Source organism: Sorex fumeus, unplaced genomic scaffold (genome assembly GCF_029834395.1).
Source record: "Sorex fumeus unplaced genomic scaffold, SorFum_2.1 ptg000006l, whole genome shotgun sequence".
Lineage (NCBI taxonomy): Eukaryota > Metazoa > Chordata > Mammalia > Eulipotyphla > Soricidae > Sorex > Sorex fumeus.
The window spans coordinates 36,865,338-36,887,047 of NW_026606063.1; the positions used below are offsets into that span (position 1 = coordinate 36,865,338).

The 21,710-nt window shown below is 45.2% G+C and overlaps 1 protein-coding gene and 1 non-coding gene across 2 annotated transcripts; one reads left to right on the plus strand and one right to left on the minus strand.

Annotated features, from left to right (window-relative positions):
* Nucleotides 1-651: 651 nt before the first annotated feature.
* Nucleotides 652-20,400, minus strand: MTHFD2 (methylenetetrahydrofolate dehydrogenase (NADP+ dependent) 2, methenyltetrahydrofolate cyclohydrolase). Its single transcript, XM_056124474.1, has 8 exons — nt 20,251-20,400; nt 14,591-14,775; nt 12,208-12,330; nt 11,182-11,334; nt 9,823-9,930; nt 7,395-7,487; nt 2,904-3,029; nt 652-941 (listed from the first exon to the last, which is right to left on the minus strand). Exons 1-8 carry the CDS (start codon nt 20,349-20,351, stop codon nt 778-780), a joined length of 1,053 nt encoding a protein of 350 aa, XP_055980449.1. The 5' UTR covers nt 20,352-20,400; the 3' UTR covers nt 652-777.
* On the plus strand, nt 13,730-13,835 carry LOC130038731 (U6 spliceosomal RNA). The gene has a single exon (XR_008794779.1). It is a non-coding gene; the product is annotated as a U6 spliceosomal RNA (small nuclear RNA).
* Nucleotides 20,401-21,710: the final 1,310 nt, after the last annotated feature.

A 21,710-nucleotide genomic window follows, 5' to 3' on the forward strand; every position in this document is an offset into this window, starting at 1 on the left:
AAAATACAGCAAAGAAACCATACAGACACCACCTCCAACAGTACAAAAATGAAGTGTGAAGATCGAGGAAAAGCCAAGTATTACACTGAACACGAATCATTTATAAAATAAGCCTTTCAATCCTAAGATATTGGTATGGAGCGTCCCCAAATATGATAAGATATGTATGTAAACCAGAGCTAACAGCAAACAGAACAACCCGGAACACCTTCCCAATGACTAAGCTATAAAATGACAGCTTACAACACCAATGACATGTTGCTTGTGTAGTTTTTCTTCGGGTTTTATAAATTAGGGTAAAACCTTTTCTACTCAGTTGCCATTGTTTCTTTACCTGTTCCCCCAATTTTCTCTGGCAACATTTTTTCCTTTGGTTTGATCAGTTGAACTCAAAGAGGTTTGAAACCGAAAATGAGTATCAACTCCAATTGGAACAGCACTTGGGAAATGCAATCCTCCAAAAAGGCTAACTGTACGGGAAGTAGCTTGACACAGTTCCGCATCCATGGGCAGCCTGACTCTATTGTCCCCATGTGAATCACTAGGCTTCTGGATTTTCTGGCAAGATAATGAGCCAGCACAGTAACTGGCAGCCTCCAGGTGAGGTACTACAGAGCTGTATGTGCAAACACCCACCCTCTGAAGCTCTCAATAAATACAAAGCATTTATTTTAAAAACCATTTCAGTAGAATAAATAAAAAATATTGCATTCCTAATCGTCTGCTATGCTTCTCAGCCGCCTGCGAGTGCTGTTCACAAGGCAAAAAGCACAACAGTTAATTAGTCGCCACTCCACGCTCCTTGGGCTTTAGTACTTCCCGTTCTTCAAGTCTCAGCACTTTTTTTGCAGCGATAATGGTGTTTTTCATTAGCATTGCCACTGTCATGGGACCAACACCTCCAGGGACTGGGGTAATATAGCCAGCTTTCTTCCTGACACCTACAAAGAAGCAAAAGATGCAGAGGAATATGGTATGTATTTGAACACATAGAAGCATTTGAAGAAAATCAATAAAATGCATAAGCCCCTTTGGAAGCTAAGACTCATGAAAAATAAGATAGGATTATTCAAGAGTAAAGACTTTTTTTGTTGGGGCCGGAGCAATAGTACAGCAGGTAGGGAGTTTGCCTTGCACGCAGTCAACCCGAGTTCAATGCCCAGCACCCCTTATGCCCCCCCCGCCCCCCCAGCACCATCAGGAGTAATTCCTGTGTGCAGAGCCAGGAGTCACTCCTGAGCATTGCCGGGTGATACCCAAAAAAATGAAAAGAAGAAAGGCTTTTTTTGTTGCTTTTTGGTTTGGTACCACACCAGCAACGCTCAAGGGTTATACCTGGTTCTACACTCAGGACTTACTTCCCTCTCAGTGGTGCTCAGGGGACCTTATGGGATGCTGGCGACCAAACTAAGACCAGACACTTGCAAGGCAAAAGCCCTATCCTCTGTAATGTCACTGCCCTACCCTCTGTACTATCACTCCAGCCCCTCATCACCATAATGGAAAAAGAGGAATGGCTTAAATACTAAGCTTGAGTCAGATTCTTTCAATACAAATAGAAAGCTAAAATAGGACTACGAGCAAAAGATTCAGATAGTCATGACACCTTGAGGAAAGTATCAAGGGGAGAAAAAAACTATTAGCATATTACATAATTTCACAACTATACCTTTACTTGGATCATTTATAAACACTCCAGTAATAATGGAAATTTTATGGTTTGGCATAGTATATTCCCAGTTATGATCTCTCTTCTTACTCTGAAAATAAGAAACCTATACAGCTTTTTTTTCTTTTTTTTTTCTTTTCGGGTCACACCTGGCGATGCTCAGGGGTTACTCCTGGCTCTGCACTCAGGAATTACTCCTGGCAGTGCTCAGGGATGCTGGGAATTGAACCAGGGTTGGCCGCATGCAAGGCAAACGCCCTACCCGCTATGCTATTGCTCCAGCCCCTACAACTTTTAAGAAGCTCAATAACTTAGGAAAATCACAACATCACATTTTAAAAATTGTGGAAAGCCATAAGATAATTTATTAAATAACCTTAAGGAAAAATAATTCCCTGAAAAGTATATCTCTTCTCACCAAAATTTTTATAATACAAACACCTACAATAATTCAAGAACGGTTGTAATTTTTTAAAAGATCTCTCTTGGGGCCAGAGAATTACATTACATTACATTACATTACATTACATTACATTACATTACATTACAGGGAAGGCACTTGTTTTGCACACAGCCAATCTAGGATCTATCACCAGCACCCCCATTGGTCACCCAAGTCTGCAAAGATGACCCCTGAGCATAAAACCAGAAGGACTGCTTGATATAGCAATAAGAAAAGAAAAAAATTTTTCTCTTGGACCAGGAGCTAACTCAAAGGGCTAATATAGGGGCTGGAGCAATAGCACAACGAGTAGGGCATTTGCCTTGCACGCGGCCGACCCAGGTTCAATTCCCAGCATCCCGTATGGTCCCCTGAGCACCGCCTGGGGTAATTCCTGAGTGCAGAGCCAGGAGTAACCCCTGTGCATCACCGGGTGTGACCCAAAAAGCAAAAAAAAAAAAAAGGCTAATATATAATTTTGTCTGCCAAAGGCCCAGGTTTAGTCCCCAAAACCAAAAACACAAACAAACAACAACAAAACAGAGGCCCAGGTTTAATTCCTGATACTTTATGTCCCCCAACCACTTCCAGAAGCAACCTCTAAGCATGGAGTCAGGTATGGGCACAAAACACCAAAAAAAGATTTATCTTAATTCTTTAGAAAGCATTTAAAATTTTACCTGCAGTGACATAACTTGAAAAGTTATGGAAAAAGTAAATAATCTACCCTAAATGTCCATTTAAGGCGGTATTTACTAAGTTTACATATTTTAAAAACTAAATTCCATTTACCTTCAAAATCCACATCTCCAACCAACTTGGGTTTACCAGTGACGGGATCTTGAACTCTGTTTATTCCCACATCAATAACAGCAGCTCCTTCCTTAATCATATCTGCTGTGATAAGATTTGGAATGCCTGGAAAGAGACAGGAATGGGCGATTTAGTACTGGAAAGTAGATTCTGGGAGGGTGGAGTCCAACTGCGCGAACAGGAAGAACTTGCTCTACCTGAAACTCTGACAAACCAAGCAAACAAAGCTTTCACAAGAACAGGAGCACCAGATGGACTGAAGAGACACCGCCACCTTTGCCAACGGAGCCCCTTGGGACTGGAAAGAGTACAGTGGGTAAGGAACTTGCCTTGCATGTGGCCCACCCGGGTTCAATCAATTCATTCCCTGATTGGAGACTGATCCCACAACTGTTTGTCCCATAGTATCCTCCCCAAGCCCATTAGGTGTAATCCCTGAATGCAGTGTCAGGAGTAACTCAAGATCAACAAACGAACAGAAACAAAGCAAAACAACAACACTGAAATGCAACCCCCCCCCCAAAAAAAAAACCTAAATAAATAAAAATCAAAGATAAAGAATCCTAATAACATTAAGAGGAACACAAAGAGTCACATATAGAGGAACGCCTGAAGACTTCTCAACAGGAAACTGTACAGGACAGGAGACATGACATATACAAAATCCTAAACGGGAAAGTTCTCTAGTTAAAATTATGGCTCAGATCTGAAGAAGGAATAAAGACCATTGCAGACAACAGTTAAGACCCATTGCCACCAAATGGGTCTGTCAAGAAATATTTAAGGGACTTCTATACAAGGAAAAGAAACCCCACTTGAAAAGGTACCAAAACAACACAAAATGTGGGAGAGACTAAGTTTTCTATTTTCAACCTTAGTGAATATTTACTAAAGAATTTTCAATTTTAGGGGCTGGAACACAGCACACCAGGTAGGGCGTTTGCCTTGCACGCGGCCAATCCAGGTTCGATTCCCAGCATCCCATATGGTCCCCTGAGCACCGTCAGGAGTAATTCCTGAGTGCAGAGCCAGGAGTAACCTCTGAGCATCACCAGGTGTGACCCCCCCAAAAAAATTTTTTAATTTTAGATACTGTAATGTTCAGTTATAAGATTTATATTCAGTTCTCTTTAGTTTGGGTTTTTGTTTTTTTTTTAATTCTTGCTGGATTTGGGGCCATACCTGGTGGTGCTTATTTACAGAATTTTCAATTTCCGATACTGTGACGTTTGCTTATAAAATTGATATTCAGTTCTCGTTCCTTTTTTGATTTTGGGGGCCACACCTAGAGGTGCTGAGTGACTACCGCAGCTCTATGCCCAGGGTCATTCCCATTGAAACTCAGGGAACATGCGGGCCTGGGGATCCAAACCAGGCAAAGCAAACCAGGCAAAGCACACGCCCAGCCGACTGAGCTGTCTCTCTGGCCCTCAGTTCTCTTTAAACAGATCTTATGTCTCTTTCGAGATTCTACATAGGCAATCATTTATTGGAAGTACATTTCCTAAGAACTACAACATAATATTTCCTACGCCATCACTAAATGCTCTTAAAAAATAAATGTTTGATGTTTTTTTCTCAGTTAACATTTGGTTCACATCAGAATTAGTCTACAGTGATTTTTCTCCCCTTTCTGAGAATGGGTCAAGTTCCCCTAATTCTGCTTTTGTTGAATAATTTTGGATAGTGCCACAATAGTCAGCTATTTAATGACACAAGTTTTTAGAGTCTTCTGCTTAGAAAACACAGCCCACATTTAGAAAATTTTTCCTTATTCCTGTATAGCTTTGGAAGCCAAGAAAAGTCCCTCTTACCAACCACAAACCATACAGTATTTTCTCTTTGTCTAGCCCTCTGAATCATCTCCCCAACTCTCTCATATTTGTACTGTGTAATCCCTTTCTCGGAGCTGTGTAAACTCCTTAGCTCAGGTGACGCTATCAGGGATTACACATTAACTGATGTTCTCAGGCTCTCCGGGCGGCTCTCTCTTGCCGCCTGCGTTCAGTGCTCTCTCTCAAACTGCTTCCCCACCCGGGACGGCCGTTGCCATGGGCGGAAGAAGGCGGAACTAAGGCCAAGCTGGCTGGTGATCAGTTGCCGTTTATTTCATCTCTCGTCTCTCCCAAACTCTCCACAACTCTCTCACTCTGGTCACAACTCTCTCACCCAACACACTCCACAACTCTCTCCATCTCTGCCCTCCTTACTACTCTCTCTACCTTTCTCCACAGCTCTCTCCAACTCTCACTTTATTCCCAATTCTGCCCTCAGCAACCCTCTCTCCAACTCTAATTCGCAATTCCTCTACCGCACCCAGCTCGGCTCCCAGCAACTCTGTCAACCTCCTCTTCTCTCCTCTCTAACCATGCCTCCCAAACCACACTCCTCCCCACCCCCAGGGAAGCACAATCAACATGTTTATCAAGCCTTCCTGACCACCTCTGACCACCTGCAGCCCACAAGGGCAAAACAGCACTTAAGGTGTGTTTCTCCTCTCCTTAGACCAGTAACTTAATTTAACATCTTGATTCTCCTTCCTAATAACTCGCCATTCTGTATGGACAAGTAATAGACACATTTAGGCTTATAGGGTGACTCTCTTGGAGACATCTTGCCACAGACTCAGACTACAGTGCTCAGGCCGGATTAGTCATTCCTAATCCTAGCAGGGTCCTAAGCTAGTTATTACTTTCTGGATCATGACAGAATTTGTCCAGGACCATGCTCTTAACTTATAGGTAAGTCTTATGGCACTTTCGCCTGGCCCATTTCGATGCCAGGGTAGCTCACAGCTTGCCCCAGGTCCATCCAGTGCCTCATCGGGACCCTGCTTTGTGGGATCTAGGAAGGAAGGGCAACTGAGGCTTAAGTCAAGAGAGCAGATGTCCAGGAGGTAATATTATCTGGAGTCTATTAACTCCCAAGTTACAAAAGCACGTCTCTATAACTATCTTCCTGTGTGCAAACTCAAAAAGACAACAGCGGTCTATCTCTCCCGCTGCCTGCGTTCGGTAGTCCCACGCTGGTTCCCCCACCCCGGGGAGATCGAAGGCAATGGGCAGGCAAAGGAAGGAAATGAGGGCCAGGTTAGTTGGTCTTGGTTGCAGTTGATTCCATTCCCATCTCCATTCTCCTCTGGTTCTCCTCCTGCTTCTTCTCCCCCCATGCTACTTCATTCTCCTCCTCAATCCCCCTTTATTCTCCTTCTCGCTCTGGAATCTGGATCTCCTTTCTCCTTCTCCTTCTGGGTCTAGATTCTGATCCCCCAGCCCACTCTTCCAGTCTAGTTAAATCCCCAAACCATGAGGGGTTGAGGTAACAATTACACATAGGTGTGGTCACAATTAATAGGGGTAAAGTTCTTTCCCTCGGGGAAAGCAACTTCTAGGACAGATACTATCTCAGCAGGATGACCCACCCTAGAACTGAATCCCATGGGTGTGTTTCTCCTCTCCTTGTCCAACAAATATATAAGCATTCATAATATTAATCATTTTGTATGGACACAATAAGAAATACATTAAGCTTATAGAATTGCTCTCCTAGGGCCATCTCAATATCAGACTACAGTGCTCAGGCGAGATAGTCTTTCCTATCCCTAGCAGGGTCCTAGTCTCGTTGTTACTTTTGGACCATGACAGGATTTGTCTATGATCAAGCTCTTAACTTAGAGTTAAGAATCGTGGCGCTTTGCCCTGGCCCATTTTGATGCCAGGGTAGCTCACTGCTTGCTCTGAGTCCATTCAGTCCCTCGTCAAGACCCTGCTTTTGGGGTGCTAGGAACTAAGGGCAACTGAGGCTTAAGTCGAGAAAGCAGATGCCCGGGAGTGAATAATATTCAAAGCTAATTAAATCCTAAGTTACAAAAGCATAATGTTAACTGTCTTCCTGTATCTATACAAAAAGGACATTGCTTTAAAGTAAACTATTCATAAGATATAAGGAGAGGAGAAAGACAATGTTTCACTCATACATATAAAATCACAGATTTCTGAGGAATCTGACCTTACAAGTTAACAGAGTCTGATTAGGGGAAAAAGCTGATTAACTGGCTGGGGAGGAGAGCACAGGGAAGAGTTTACAGATAAACACAATGGAATGGAGGTGACTCAGGAGCACTGTAATAAACCTGAGTTCCTTGTGGCAAGGGATAAAGGACAAAGCAATGGCATCCTACATTCCTGTGTCCATACAAAAGGTCATTGTTCTGAAATAACCAACCTCGAAAAGGACATTAAGGAGAAGAGAAAAACAATATTTACAAGTCAACAGAGTCTGATCAGGAGGCAAAGGTAATTGACAGGTTGGGGGAGCAATCAACAAACGCATGGGCAAACCAATGTTATCCTACAACTCACAGCATCATCTCTTGAGTGGTGTATGGAATTACATTGAGCTAAGTAAATTATAAGCGGTGTCCTAGCTCTATCGTGCTGATAATCAGCATCTCCTTCCAGGTTTTCTTACCTGCAGCAGAGACCACAATATCTGCAAGAATTGTATGCTTCTTCAGCTGTTCTTTGGGAGTATATCGATGAGATATTGTAACGGTGGCATCACCTATGGGTTAAAAAACAGTTACCCTGATTTTTGAGTCACAGCTAGATTGGATTCAGTCTCAACGAGACAAACCGCTGCAGGAATTCAAAACTTCAAAGAAAGAAATGGACTTAAATTCATGTGCCATATTTTCTGAGCAGCTGACATTTATCTTTTAAAAACCAAATACCTCAGAGGGATCTTGGCACACTGGTGGTGGGCATGGTGTAGCAGAACTGCAAGTACATAGCCATAATGTTGGTACCACTTTAAGAAAATCTTTTAAAATTTTTGTTTTGCTGTTTTGGGGTTATACCTGGCAGTGCTCAGTGGACCATAGATATCATAGATATGTATTGCTGGGGATAGAATCAGGATTGACTACATGCACAGCAAACACACTATCTGCTATATAATTGCTCCAGCCCTCTATTAAAAAGAAAAAAAAAACTTTAAATGGGGTTAGAGTGATTATACAGTTTGAATAGAGAGCTTGCCTTGCATGCAGCCAACCCAGGTTCAATCCTAGGCACCCCATATGGTTCTCCTGAGCCCACCAGAAGTAAGTCCTAATCCCTGCCAGGTGTGGCCCAAAAGCAAACGAACAAAAGAAAATTTTTCAATACAAGAAACAAGGATGACCGGGGCTAGAGCAATAGTACAGCGGGTAGGACGTTTGCCTTGCACACAGCCGACCCGGGTTCAATTCCCAGCATCCCATATGGTCCCCTGAGCACCACCAGAGGTAATTCCTGAGTGCAGAGTCAGGAGTAATCCCTGTGCATCATCAGGTGTGACCCAAAAAGCTTAAAAGAAAGAAAGAAAGAAAGAAAGAAAGAAAGAAAGAAAGAAAGAAAGAAAGAAAGAAAGAAAGAGAGAGAGAGAGGAAGGAAGGAAGGAAGGAAGGAAGGAAGGAAGGAAGGAAGGAAGGAAGGAAGGAAGAAAGGAAGAAAGAAAAAGAAACAAGTATGATGATACAAGATCTTGGGCACTTTGGTTATAGTGGAGGTCAGTAACTTTTTATACAAAAACGCATGAACACTGACACTACTGTAATCTCAAATAAAATTTTAAAAAATTTAATAAATACCTCAGTTCTTGGATCTTTTACCAACTGATCCTATCTCTATCTTTTACAGTCACATATAACTAAATGCATTCCTTATCCTACTTAACAGCTTTTTAAGAATTTTCCTTTTCTATGTGAAATACCACTAGAATTATTAAAGGTTCCAAAAATGAAGGTATAGTAAATTATCTGGAAATATACAGTTTGTTACCATGATCATATAATAATCACATATGGTAACTCACTTATGAGCTTTTTTTCTCTCAGACAAATTACAGAACTTGACCTAACGATCCATTACAACAATATCAATTCAATCCTTTGCAAAGGTCTAAGATTATTTTCTACCAAATGACACAGAATAGATTACAACTTTAAGACAGCTTGTTAGTTCCAGCTATCAAAGCCAAACTGAAAAATTTCTAATTACTGATAACCCTACTTAAACCTCAAACTTACTTCTATGTGTACACATTTCTATTAGTCTATAAGTAAGTATACATAAACACTCAGGTGATACTGAATTCATCTGCTCAAAAGATTACTCTGCAGCGGCCAAAGCGATGGTACAGCAGGTAGGATGTTTGCCTTGCATGCAGTGACCCAGGTTCAATCCCCGGCATCCCATATGGTCCCCTGAGTCCCACCAGGAGTGATTCCTGAGCATGAGCCAGGAGAAACCCCTGCCAGGTGTAACCCCCCCCCATTCCACCCTCCACATACACACACATAAATTTACTCCCCAAACAGCTGTAAACAAAATGACAAACACAAATTTCAACAAAGTTGGGGCGGGGCTGGAGAGATAGCACAGCGGGTAGCGCGTCTGCCTTGCACGCAGCCGACCTGGGTTTGATTCCCAGCATCCCATATGGTCCCCTGAGCACCGCCAGGAGTAACTCCTGAATGCAGAGCCAGGAGTAACCCTTGTGCATCGCCAGGTGTGACCCAAAAAGCAAAAAAAAAAAAAAGTTGGGGCTGGAGCGATAGCACAGCGGGTAGGGCGTTTGCCTTGCATGCGGCCCACCCGGGTTCGATTTCCAGCATCCCATATGGTCTCCCAAGCACTGCCAGAGGTGATTTCTGAGTGCAGAGCCAGGAGTAACCCCTGTGCATTGCCAGGTGTGGACCCCCCACAAAAAAAGGAAAAAAAAATTCAACAAAGTTAATTGTTCTAAACATCAACAGGGCAGCCCTGAAGGTTCTCCTATAAGAGAAAAGACAGTCCCCTTAAAAAATAATAATAATAAATTAGTTTAAAAAAATAAACAAAAGCAATTTCCTTACCTCCAGGTCGTTCATGTGCCCCATCTGTGTGTAGTAACATTGCAATGGGCATGCCAACATTTTTGGATCTTCCAGCCACGACCACATTCTTCCCTAAGGTTGGAATGCCTGTGAGGAAAACAATTATATGTATGTATATGTACGTATATGTATTTGCTTTATAAGTAGCACCAGACTATTTCAGTATGAGCGCCCAAGGGAAAGCAAGGCTCATGGCCTGGAATGTGAATCTGATTTAGATGACACCCAACAGTCAGGAAGCTGACTGCCTTGTCAATCACACAGCAATCACCATCGCTCGTTATCCAGAGTCGATACTAAAGAAAAGTGGAGAGCGCACCCCAGGAGCTCCAAAATGCCACAGCAATGTGCAGTAGGCCACGCTTAAAGCTAAATTTCTTTCACTAAGGCTGTGGGATTAAATGGTAGCAAAAAGACTCACAGGCCAAGAGAGCAGAGTTGCAGGATTATGAGACCTGGGAATATATCCCAGAGAGGCAAAAAGGTATAGTCGAAGTGACATCTGCACTTGTGTGTTCATTGCAGCACTGTTTACAATAGCTAGAATCTGGAAAAAACCTGAGTGCCCGAGAACAGATGACTGGCTAAAGAAACTTTGGTACATCTACACAATGGAGTACTATGTAGCTGTTAGAAAAGATGAAGTCATGAAATTTATATACAAGTGGTATCACAAGGAAAGTATCATGCTAAATGAAATGAGTCAGAAAGAGAGGGACAGACATAGAAAGATTGCATTCATCTGGGGAACACAAAGTAATAAAATAGGAGACTAACACCCAAGAATAGCCGAGATAAGTATCAAGAGATTTACTCCATGGCTTGGAGGCCAGCCACACATCCGCACATGCTAGGGGAAAAGGCAGCTCAAATAGAGAAGGGAGCGCCAAATAAAGGGTGTTGGGAGGATCCTCACAGGATGGGGAGATGCATGCTGAGTAGACTATAGACCAAACATGATTGCCACTCAATGCCTCTTTTGCAAACCATAACACCCAAAAGGAGAGAGAGACCAAAAGGGAATGCCCTGCCACAGAGGTAGGGTGGGATGGGGGGGGGGGGGGGGGGGGGAAACGGGAGGAGTGGGATACTGGGATCAGTGGTGGTGGAGAATGGGCACTGGTGGAGGGATGGGTGTTCGATCATTGTATAACTGAAACCCAAGCACAAAAATCTGTAAGTCTACAACTGTATCTCATGGTGCTTCACTAATAAAAATTAAAAAAAAAAGAGAGAGATCATGGGAATGGGGGTTCCTACTAGACCACAGTATCCACTCTTGCCATTTTTAAAGTACCCCTTCTATAATAGGGACATACAATTAAGGGCTATACCTACCAGTTCGCTTAATTATTTCCCACACGCCCCATGGGGTAGCCGGTAACATAGAATACTGGTCCAAACACATTCGCCCTACATTGATGACATGAAAGCCATCGACATCCTTGTCCGGAGAAACAGCATTGCAGATTTTTCTCTCATCAATGTGCTCTGTCACAGAAATCACAAGCCATCAATCAGTGTTGTGCAGTTGGCAGCCTCAAGCTGTCTTCCCTGGTTTGTTACAAAAACCTCGTCTACCCTTCCCCAACGTGCTCCGTGATTTCTATGCAGAGAAGGAACACCTAGCAAACAAAACCAAAGGCCCACACCAAAGCCAATGACCTCTTGAACTAGTTCCCTCCACTGTCCTTTCTATCATAAACAGGATTGAGGAGTACTTGAACAATCTGAATAGGTCTCACTCAAATCTAGGAAAATAGTCATGCTCCTGAGTTTACTTCCCTTTTAAGACATATCCACCCAGGAAACCAGTTCATAAATAACCAACTCTTACCACTTCTCAGAAATCATTTCTCTTCCCCACCCCATTCCCTTTCATTTGTTGTTGGCAGTACTTGGAAGACTGGCATTATTTGCCTGTGGTTGTGATGTTATCACATTTGGTTTCACTGCTCAAAAGGGGGAGAGGAGGTGTCACATACTTTGTTGTGGATCTGGGGACCACCACCTATACAACCACTAGGATGAAATCCACAAGGATTAGGATGGAAGGCAGACACTCTGCCATGAAGACGCCCATACTCCTGGGCCCTGTAAAAGCATTTACATGGTGGGCTGGAGTGATAGCACAGCAGATAGGGCATTTGCACTCAACCGACTCGGGTTCAAGTCCTCTGTCCCTCTCAGAGAGCCCGGCAAGCTACCAAGAGCATCCAGCCCACACGCAGAGCCTGGCAAGCTAACCAGTGGCTTATTCGATATGCAAAAAACAGTAACAACAAATCTCACAATGGAGATGTTAATGGTGCCTACTCAAGCAAATCGATGAACAACAGGACGATAGTAATATCCAAACCTTACCTGGCAGAGGCAGCTGAACAAGAAGGCCATCTACATTATCATCATTATTTAGTTTATTAATTAAAATCAATAGTTCCTCTTCTGAAATTGAAGCAGGTTTCAAAATTGTCTCACTGTTGATTCCTAAGAGAAAAGGTCATGGTTAAAAAAAATACAATAGTGAGTGAGCATTCAATGAGCAATGTCTTGGAATTTATCACAGTCTTCTATCATGCCCACCCTGGTAGCTAAAAAAGTTTAAATGAAATTTGAAATAGTAACTTCCCCAATATATACACTAGAGTGGCAGTTCTCAAGCCGCTCTCGATGCCCAAGAGCCCCCAGCATAATCCAAGGAGAAAAGAATGCAAATGGAAGGCCATGGCACAAGACTAGGGGCAGCCAACTGGTAGGATGGTGGGGTACAGGGGTGGCACAGGAGGAAACAGATCTGAAGGGACCTTCAGTCTGAAAAGAGCTGAGAGACACCATTCTAGAGTAAACTAGTTCGACTCTTTCAACATGTTATTCTATGCAACCCTCATTGACCTTGTTCTGTAGACAAGGAGACTGAGACTCAGCAAAACGAAAGCACAAGCCAGTCAGCACTGAAGTCTGTCTGGCCAGTTCCGGAAAGCAAACACGCCCTCACCACAGCACCACGCGACTTCCCAACGTCTTAAAGAAGCATGGCGTATTATGTGCTTGATGTTCTACAGGTTTCGCAGTGAGAAAGGCTGGAGGCCTCTGTCCTCAATGTCCTCCAGAACCACCACAGGGCTACAGTGCAGTAACACCGCCCAGCTGCCTTTCACCCTCCGGAAGGAAAAGACACCCAGAGCTCAGCAAGGAGAGGCCACGCTGAACCCAGCAACTTCTAAGCTACTGGCATGCCAAGTGCAGAGCACAGGAGGAACTAGAACACAGACTCCCAGGCCCTCCCCCGAACCCCAGCCTTCTGCACTGAAACTCCAGTCACTTCTTGAAGACAGGAATGAATTGGCTTTGGAAAGAATAGGTGAAGAAATAAAGAGCAATTTCCCCCGGCTGGTTCTGGCACGCTGCTGGTGGTGGATGTGCACAGCTTTGCACACGGAAGCTAATAACACTGTGGCAAAAACAAAAACTGTTTCCCAGAAGCTAATGTCCTTCACCATTTCTGACGTTCTGTCACTGAGATAGTTCAGTCTTCCTCCCTCACTGCCAGGCTTTAACCTAATGCTCAAAACAACTCCATCAAAGACTCATTACTGCTTAAGGAGAGTAATGTGAACTGTGCTCATAGTAACTGGTCTGACCTTAAGACTAAACTAATATAGCAGGGGGGGCTGGAGACAGTACAACAGGCTAAGGTGCTTGCCTTACATGCAGCTGACCCAGGTTCATTACCCAGCACCCCATTTGATCTCCCAAGCACTGCCATGAGTGAACCCTGAGCACAGAGCGAGGAGTAATCCGAGCAACACCAGGTGTGGCCCAAAAACCAAATAAATAGATTAAACAATGCAGCGTATAATCCAGAAGACATGAGAAAACTAATTGTGTGCTCAATTCGGCAGCACATATACTGAAACTGGAACGACACAGAGAAAATTAGCATGGCCCTGCGCAAGGATGACATGCAAATTCGTGAGGTGTTCCATATTTTTATCTCGGAACCCAGCAGGTTTTGGCAGAAATCCCTCCAGATTTAAGTGTTAAAATTTCGGAATTTCAAAATTGTGTGGCCACTACTGCAGCCACGCGACATCATATGTTATTCTTCACCAAAAATAGAAAACAAATTGTCTACTGTTGCCTTTTCAGTAGATCTGAGTGTTGGGGTAAAATCCCAAATAATAATGGTGGGTCTGGTGTCAAAATATTGAATGTGATCAAAGTAGAGAGAGAGTAAAGTGGAAAGCATCTGCCCGACAGGTAGGGGGAGGGTGTGGGGGGGGGTGGAGAATGGGCACTGGTGAAGGGATGCGAGTTCCATTGTATGACTGAGACTTAAACCCAAAAGCTTTGTAACTGCTCTCAAGGTGATTCAATAAATAAAATTATAAAAAAAAATTTTTTTTAAAAAGGTGGAGTTCACGCCCAATTCAATCAGCTAATCAGTGGCTGAATAAATAGCAGTACTCCTACATTAAGAAAGTAAGAAAGAAAGAAAGAAAGAAAGAAAGAAAGAAAGAAAGAAAGAAAGACAACTAATTGCCTTCGTTCTGCCCTCGTCTATATCAGCCTTCTCAGTAGATGCAGTCCAACTTCTCTATCAAAGTTCTGAGTGCACTTCACCACCCACCTCAGCCTCCTCTGCTGGATTACCCCCAAGAAAAAGGAATCACAAAGCTGCAATCGAGTTTGCCTCAGGAGCCTGAATTCAGCAGCAGTCTGGGTGTGAGAGACGAGTGCCACATACCCACATCCTCTGCTGCCCGTGCTTTGTTGAGGACATAGGAGTGACTTGCAGGATTCTCGCCGACCAGAACCACACTCAGGTGAGGCCGCTTGTTGCCTGAAGCCACCCACTGCTCCACCTCCTGCCGCACTTCCTGCTTGATCTGCTCGGCAAGTTTCCTTCCAGAAATGACAACAGCTTCATTTCTGCAGAAGGCAACAAAGGCATAAAAACCCAGTAAGTTTGAATTTTTGGAAAGACTACAAGGCAGTGCTACTGAGATACCAAAGAGTTGAAATTCAAACTCAAACGTGCAATGTTTACTCTGAAGGACAACCGACAGGATCCGGATAGCAAATCTGGGTCTAGCCACATGTTTAAGAGGATAAAACTGACTGAAGGGGGCTGGAGCGATAGCATAGTGTTTGCCTTGCACGTGGCCACCTACCCAGGACTCTCAGCATCCCATATGGTCCCCCGAGCACCGCCAGGAGTAATTCCTGAGTGCATGAGCCAGGAGTAACCCCTATGCACCATTGGGTATGACCCACAATGAAAGGGGGGGAAAAAAACGGACTGAATTACTGATAGTAACCTAAAACTCAAAGAGTTTACATCGGTGCTGGCACAAACCACAGGCTGCTCACACATGAACATAGCCTAATTAACACCAACTGCAGCACAACCATCAGAGTGAAAAATAACTGAAAGTCAGTGCCTGGTGAAGTTGGGTGTCATTCGAATCTGCCTTCACTGCTACATCCTCTTGATCACTGAGAAACTGAGTTCTGTAGCCTAGCATTCAAATCCCATTTGTGGTGGTCAAACAGCTTTCATTTTTATTGTGCTTCTAAAATGTACTACGCCATTCAAACGAAAACAACAGGCTGGGCAAGTCTAATCACAAATCCCTAAGCAGCCCCTCCTGGGGAAAGGCTTTCCTGATAACAGAAGTCAGAAGGAAAATTAAAAAGGTTCTAGCTTAGGGCGAAAGTGTGTTCTACCCCAGCACCCCGCTGTCCCAGCCCTAGCAAGACAGCCCAAGCGTGTGTGCGAACCCAGGGATAATTTCTAGGCTGGCCAGTGATCCAGTTTGTACAAAAATCTTAGTGCAACAGGAACAGACCACACAGGCAAGAGCCACATCCTTACCCTCGACGGAGGGCCAGTGGATGGAAGCAGCGGAAGACAGAAGCACAAAAAAAGAAAGAAAAAAAAAAAACAACCCAGCAGTCATGTTCTTGATAGAGGAGAAGATAAGATAGGAGAGATTGTGGAGAGTGAGAAAATCCAGGATTTAGAAGAACCTCACTTTCAAAGCCATGTCTGGTCTCTGAAAAGGCTCTCTCCCCAATAAGGATATGCATTGCCGCTTTCCTAGGTTCCATGGTGCAAACTCCGTTTTCTTATTTCTATAGATATGATTACAATCAAGTTCCAGTTAAACTTTCACTTTGGACTTTATTCTTGGTGCGTCTATGCTTACGGCAGATAAGGAGCATTGCCTTGCAATGATCCTGTTCCTCAAGACCGAGAGCATAGTAGTTTCAAACAATTCCCACTTAAAAAACAAATCTAAGGGGTCAGTGCAATAGTACAGCAGATAAGGTGCTTGTCTTGTGTGTGGCCAACTAAGTTTAAGCCAGGCACCACAAATGGTCCCGCTGTCCACCAGGAGTAATTAATACCTGAGCACTGCCAGGTGTACCCCGCCTCCTAAAAAACATCTAATACTCAGGCATAACACACGGTACTGAAAAATATCTTGTAGGATCAGATGTGATTCAATCTCATTGTTAATTTAAAGCTTTAATAGTCTGCTTCTATCAATTCCTCATTTGCATTATGATTAAATGCCCACTTTAAGTCAATCTCAGTCTTTTTTTTTTTTTCCTTTTAGGGCCACACCCGGCGATGCTCAGCAGTTACTTCTGGCTCTGCACTCAGGAATCACTCCTGGCGGTGCTCGTGGGACCTTATGGGATGCTGGGAATTGAACCCGGGTTGCCTGTGTGCAAGGCAAACGCCCTACCCACTGTGCTATCACTCCAGCCCCAATCCAATCTTAGTCTTATATATATATAATGTAATCATTTTATTTTAAGCCTTATATTTACCTGTATTTGCATCTTGTGATGCACTGAAAACAAAACAAAACAAACAAAAACCCATACTTCTGGGTCCAGAGAGATCGCACACAGGTAAGGAGTTTGCCTAGCATGCTAGAGACCCAGTTTGATATGGTCCCTGGAGCACATACAGGATGATGTGAGCACAGAGACAGGATCAAGTCCTGAGCAAGGCCAGTTGTACTGGAATTTGAAAATTGGTCCGGGACATATCTGAGTCCAACTACCTGAATTTCAATCGATGAAACTGAAATAGTTAACATCATTAACCTAAAACCCAGGAGTTTACATGGGTGCTGGCACCTATCACTGGTGGCTCAACCTTGAATATGAATACAGCCGTGTTTTAGCAGCGTCTGCATAGAACGCTGCCAAATGTGAACCAATCAGGCAGAGAAGCCACAGCCCACATTCCAACTTTGGCAAAAGGGCAAATAAAATAATCCAAAAATACATGAAAATTGGAGACTGCTCAGTTCCACAGTACCATCTGTGAACTCATACAGCCTAAAAGGAGCGGCTGCGGTTGCAAGACTTAAGTCTGCTTCTAAAACTGCCAGGAAAGAGGTGCGCAGAAGGAAATCACAGGGACCCCAAGACTTCTTCATCCTGGGTTGAAGAATGGGGGATTTGAAGTCCAGAAAGGAAAGATTTTGAACCCCCCTATGAAAGAATCCAAGTCTTAAGAACTAAATTAGTTAACACCAGACTTTACTAGGAATTAAATGATTTCACAGATGTTTTTAGAAAATTTGTAATTAAAACGATCACTGTCACTGTCCTCCCATTGTTCATCGATTTGCTCGAGCGGGCCCAGTAACGTCTCCATTGTGACAATTGTTACTGTGTTTGGCATATTGAATACGTCACGGGGAGCTTGCCAGGCTCTGCCGAGCGGGGCGAGATACTCTCAGTAGCTCGCCGGGCTCTCCAAGAAGGGCGGAGAAATAGGACTCGGGTCGGCCATGTTGGCCGCTTGCAAGGCAAACGCCTTACCCGCTGTGCTATCACTCCAGACCAATTAAAATGATGAATTGAAAAATCATGATTTTTATGTAAGTATAAAAATTATAAGTAGCAACTTTCCTAATCAATAGCTTACAGTAGAGCGGCAATTTCCCATTAAAACTTAGTATCAGGTATATGGTAAAACTTTCACTGAAGGAAACTGGAGAATAATACAGCAGACAGAGCGTTTGCTTGCATGCAGCCAACCCAGGTTCGATTCCCAGCACCCTGTATGGTTCTCCGAGCCCACCAGGAATGATTTCTGAGTACAGAGTCAGGAGCAAGCCCAGGGCATAGCAGGGTATGGCCTCAAAACAAAAAATTTAATGAGGTAATACAGAAGAATGTTATCTTCTGATTAGTAGAAACAGCAATGAATGAAAAAAGCCAAAGGGGATGGAGTCAACATCTGATAAACAGTAGATAGTTTATTGTCTTACTCTCCCTTACCTCAAGGCCTTTATAATAACCCTGTTTTACAGGAAACTGAGGACAACAGAAACCAGACTTAAATATGCCTCCAAAGTCCACCTTTCCCTATATTCTCCAGTCTTCTAGGCAAGCATTATCTCTTTATTTTTTATTTTAATTTTTTTTCTTTTTGGGTCACACCCAAGCGATGCACAGGGGTTAATCCTGGCTCTGCACTCAGGAATTACTCCTGGCGGTGCTGGGGGGGGGGGGGGGGGGAACCATATGGGATGCTGGGAATTGAACCCAGGTCAGCCGTTTGCACCACCCTACCTGCTGTGCTGTCGTTCCAGCCCCAGCATTATCTCTTTAACCAAAAGGTTTATGTTCCTGAAATCCTCACACCCGACCCCAAAAAGGAAATCATACAGAATTACATGTGTATACATTGCAATGCCAAGTTTCCTCACATGTAGAGGAAATGAGCTTTTCCAGAAAGATAACCCTACCAGTAGAATAGAGGATTTTAAAAGACACTATTGTTTTGTATTTACCACCCAGCAGCAGTAATAAAAGCAATTGTAAATATCAAATACACTTATTGCCTTCTAGAAGATTACTTGCCCATTCAGAAAAGCAAAAGCAGGGCACTGTTACTGCAGAGGGAGCAAACTGCTCTCGCTGTTTTTAAAGGTAGAGGACAGAAAGATGTTAAAGACTCTTTTCAGGGCTGGAGGGATAGCACAGCGGGTAGGGGGTTTGCTTTGCACATGGCCGACCTGGGTTCAATCCCCAGCATCCCATATGGTCCCCCAAGTACTGCCAGGAGTAATTCCTGAGTGCAGAGCCAGGAGGAATCCCTGAGCATCGCCGGTTATGACCACGCCAAAAAAAAGACTCTTTTCAATCAAAGACACAGGTACAGGTGGCCATAACTCACAAAGAGGGAGAACAGGCTGATGCGAGATGGAGATGCAGAGGCAGGTCAGGGTCGGACTGAAGGAAAAACCTTTGACGTTCTTGTCAAGCCTTCCTTTGAAGAATGCATTCATTCGTTCACAGCCTACAGGTAGCGGCTGCAGTTGCCAGACTTAAGTCCCTAGTTCTAAAACTGCCAAGTAAGAAGAGGTGCACAGAGAGAAATCACAGTGCCCCCAAGACTTCGGTCCTTTACCACCTCTGAACTCGCACAGCCTAAAGGGAACGCCTGCTGTTGCAGGACTTAAGTCTGGTTCTAAAACTGCCAGGAAAGAAGAGGTGTAGAGAGGGAAATCAGAGGGCCCCCAAAACTTTGTCCTGGGCCTAAGAATGGGGGATTTGAGGTCCAGAAAGAGGATTTTGACATCACACCAGACACAGACACAGACACAGACAGACAGACACACACACACACACACACACACACACACGCTATGAAAACGCAAGATCGGTTTCCCTTCCCTTTTCCCGCGTAATGCCAGGGCCTCGGTGGACTCCACCTGGCACCGAGCCGCGCAGGATGGGCTGCAGCGAATGCCTTGGGGGACCACAGTTCATCTTCTCCTCTTGGGAGGGGAAGGGAACGGCGCGGACCACACCCACCTTCAGGAAGAAGAGGGAAGTGGGTACCCGGCAGCGGAGCAAGTGGGCCAAAGGATTTCATCAGACTGCACCAACCCCCGGCGCCGCTAGGGTCCCGGAGAGGACTCGACATTCGCCAGCCCTCCCCGGGCGCTCGCCCAAAACTGTGCTCCTGCACCAAAGGCAGCTCCCGGCACCCCACAGGCCAAGAGCTGCCCGCAGGCACTGGCCGGTAACCTGCGGACATTCCTTAGTGCATCGGGGCGCCCCAGGGCCCGCCTGAAGCCTGGGCTCCCGCAGCGTGGGCCCGTCCCGCCGGCAGACCGGCCCCTGGACAATGAGATGCCCCAGGTCGGCCAGACACCGACTCCCTCCAAAACGCGGCCTCCGGGTACCAGCCCACCCCGCCGGGCTGCAGCTCATCACCCCGAACCACCTCCCTAGGCAGCCACCCCGGCGCGGCGTGGGGATGCTGAGACCTGCCTCTGCATGCCTACCGAGCCCGGGCCGGGCCCCCGATGACCTCGGGGCCCCTCGGCTTTGCGCACTGACCCAGCACCTCGAACCTCTTACCGAAGGGCCGAGCGGTGGAAGGGCTGATAGAAGAGACGGCATCTCGGCGCGGGCCGGAGCAGCCGAGCGGCCAACGTGGGCAAAAGAGATGCCGCAGCCATAGCCGGCGCCGGTGCCTGGGCCGGGACAGAAGCGCGCGCGCGGGCCTTGCGGTTATACCGCGGCCTCGTGGCAGGCCCCGCCTCCGAGCGGCCGCTATTGGCCCCTGCAACACCTCACTCGCTTTCTATTGGGCCCTGCTGCAACTGGAGGAGCCGGTTGGTTGTCCCCCCCCTTCAACGTCAGCGAGGTCCCGTGAAGCCCCGCTGGTAGCTGGAACCCCAGAGGCAGCAGCCTGGACCTCGAGGAGCGCGAAATCTCCAATCCGCGCACTAATTGGCTGAGCTTGGCAACCCTGCCAAGCCGCAGCTTTTGTCACCCAAGCCCCGCCAAACCGAGAGAGAATTCGTTCTTTCGGTTTTTCAAGCTACTGTGAAAAGGTGGATTTAAATAACTGGCGGAAGGCTTCAAAGGTAACTCATAGTACCGTGTTCGATTCCCAGCACATCCCATATGGTCCCCTGAGCACCAGCCAGAAGTAATTCCTGAATGAAGAGCCAGGAGTAACCCCTGTGCATTGCCGGATGTGACCCCAAAAAGCAAAAAAAAAAAAAACAAGGATAACTCATAGGGCTGAAAGCGTGTTTTTCATGTGGGAGCCGTGGGTTGGATTCCTGGCCCCAGCAGAAATGCAAAATGCCCAGGTTAATTAGAATTCTAGACAAATTTTTTGAGATGGAAGGGGTTATACTTTAAAAAAAAAAAAAGTATTTTGGGACCAGGCAGAGAGTTCAAAAGGCTGAAGTGCCTACTTTTCATGAAGGAATCTTATGTTCAGACCCCAGAACCACTGGTTCCCCCCCCCCTCCCCCCCCCCGCCAGTACCCTCAGAAGCAACTCCTGACTATCCAGCCCAGGAATAGCTCCTGAGCACCTCCACGTGTGACCCTAAGCCCAAAATAACAGTAATAACGGTACTGGAAAGATAGCACTTGCCTTGCACATGACCAACTCGAGTTCAATCCCTAGGGTCTTATATGGGCTCCTGAGCAATGCCAGGAGTGATCCCTGAACAAAGAGCAAAAAGACAGGAGAAATCCCTGAATACCGCGGAGTTGGGCCCCAAATCAGAAAGATTACCTCTGAGTGTCTACTGTAAGTGGTCCCAAATGTTTCATAGACATTAAGGAATAGGCACTACATAAGCAAAATAACATATTTGCTCCAACACAACGTAGACCAAATTCATAGTGATCGAACACACATCCCTCCACCAGTGCACATTCTCCACCACCAATATCCCCAATTACACACACACACACACACACACACAAACACGTGTTTGCATGCACGCGCACGTGTTTCCCAGCCCTCCCACTACCTCCATGGTAGACAATTTCACCCATACTCTCTCTCTCCTT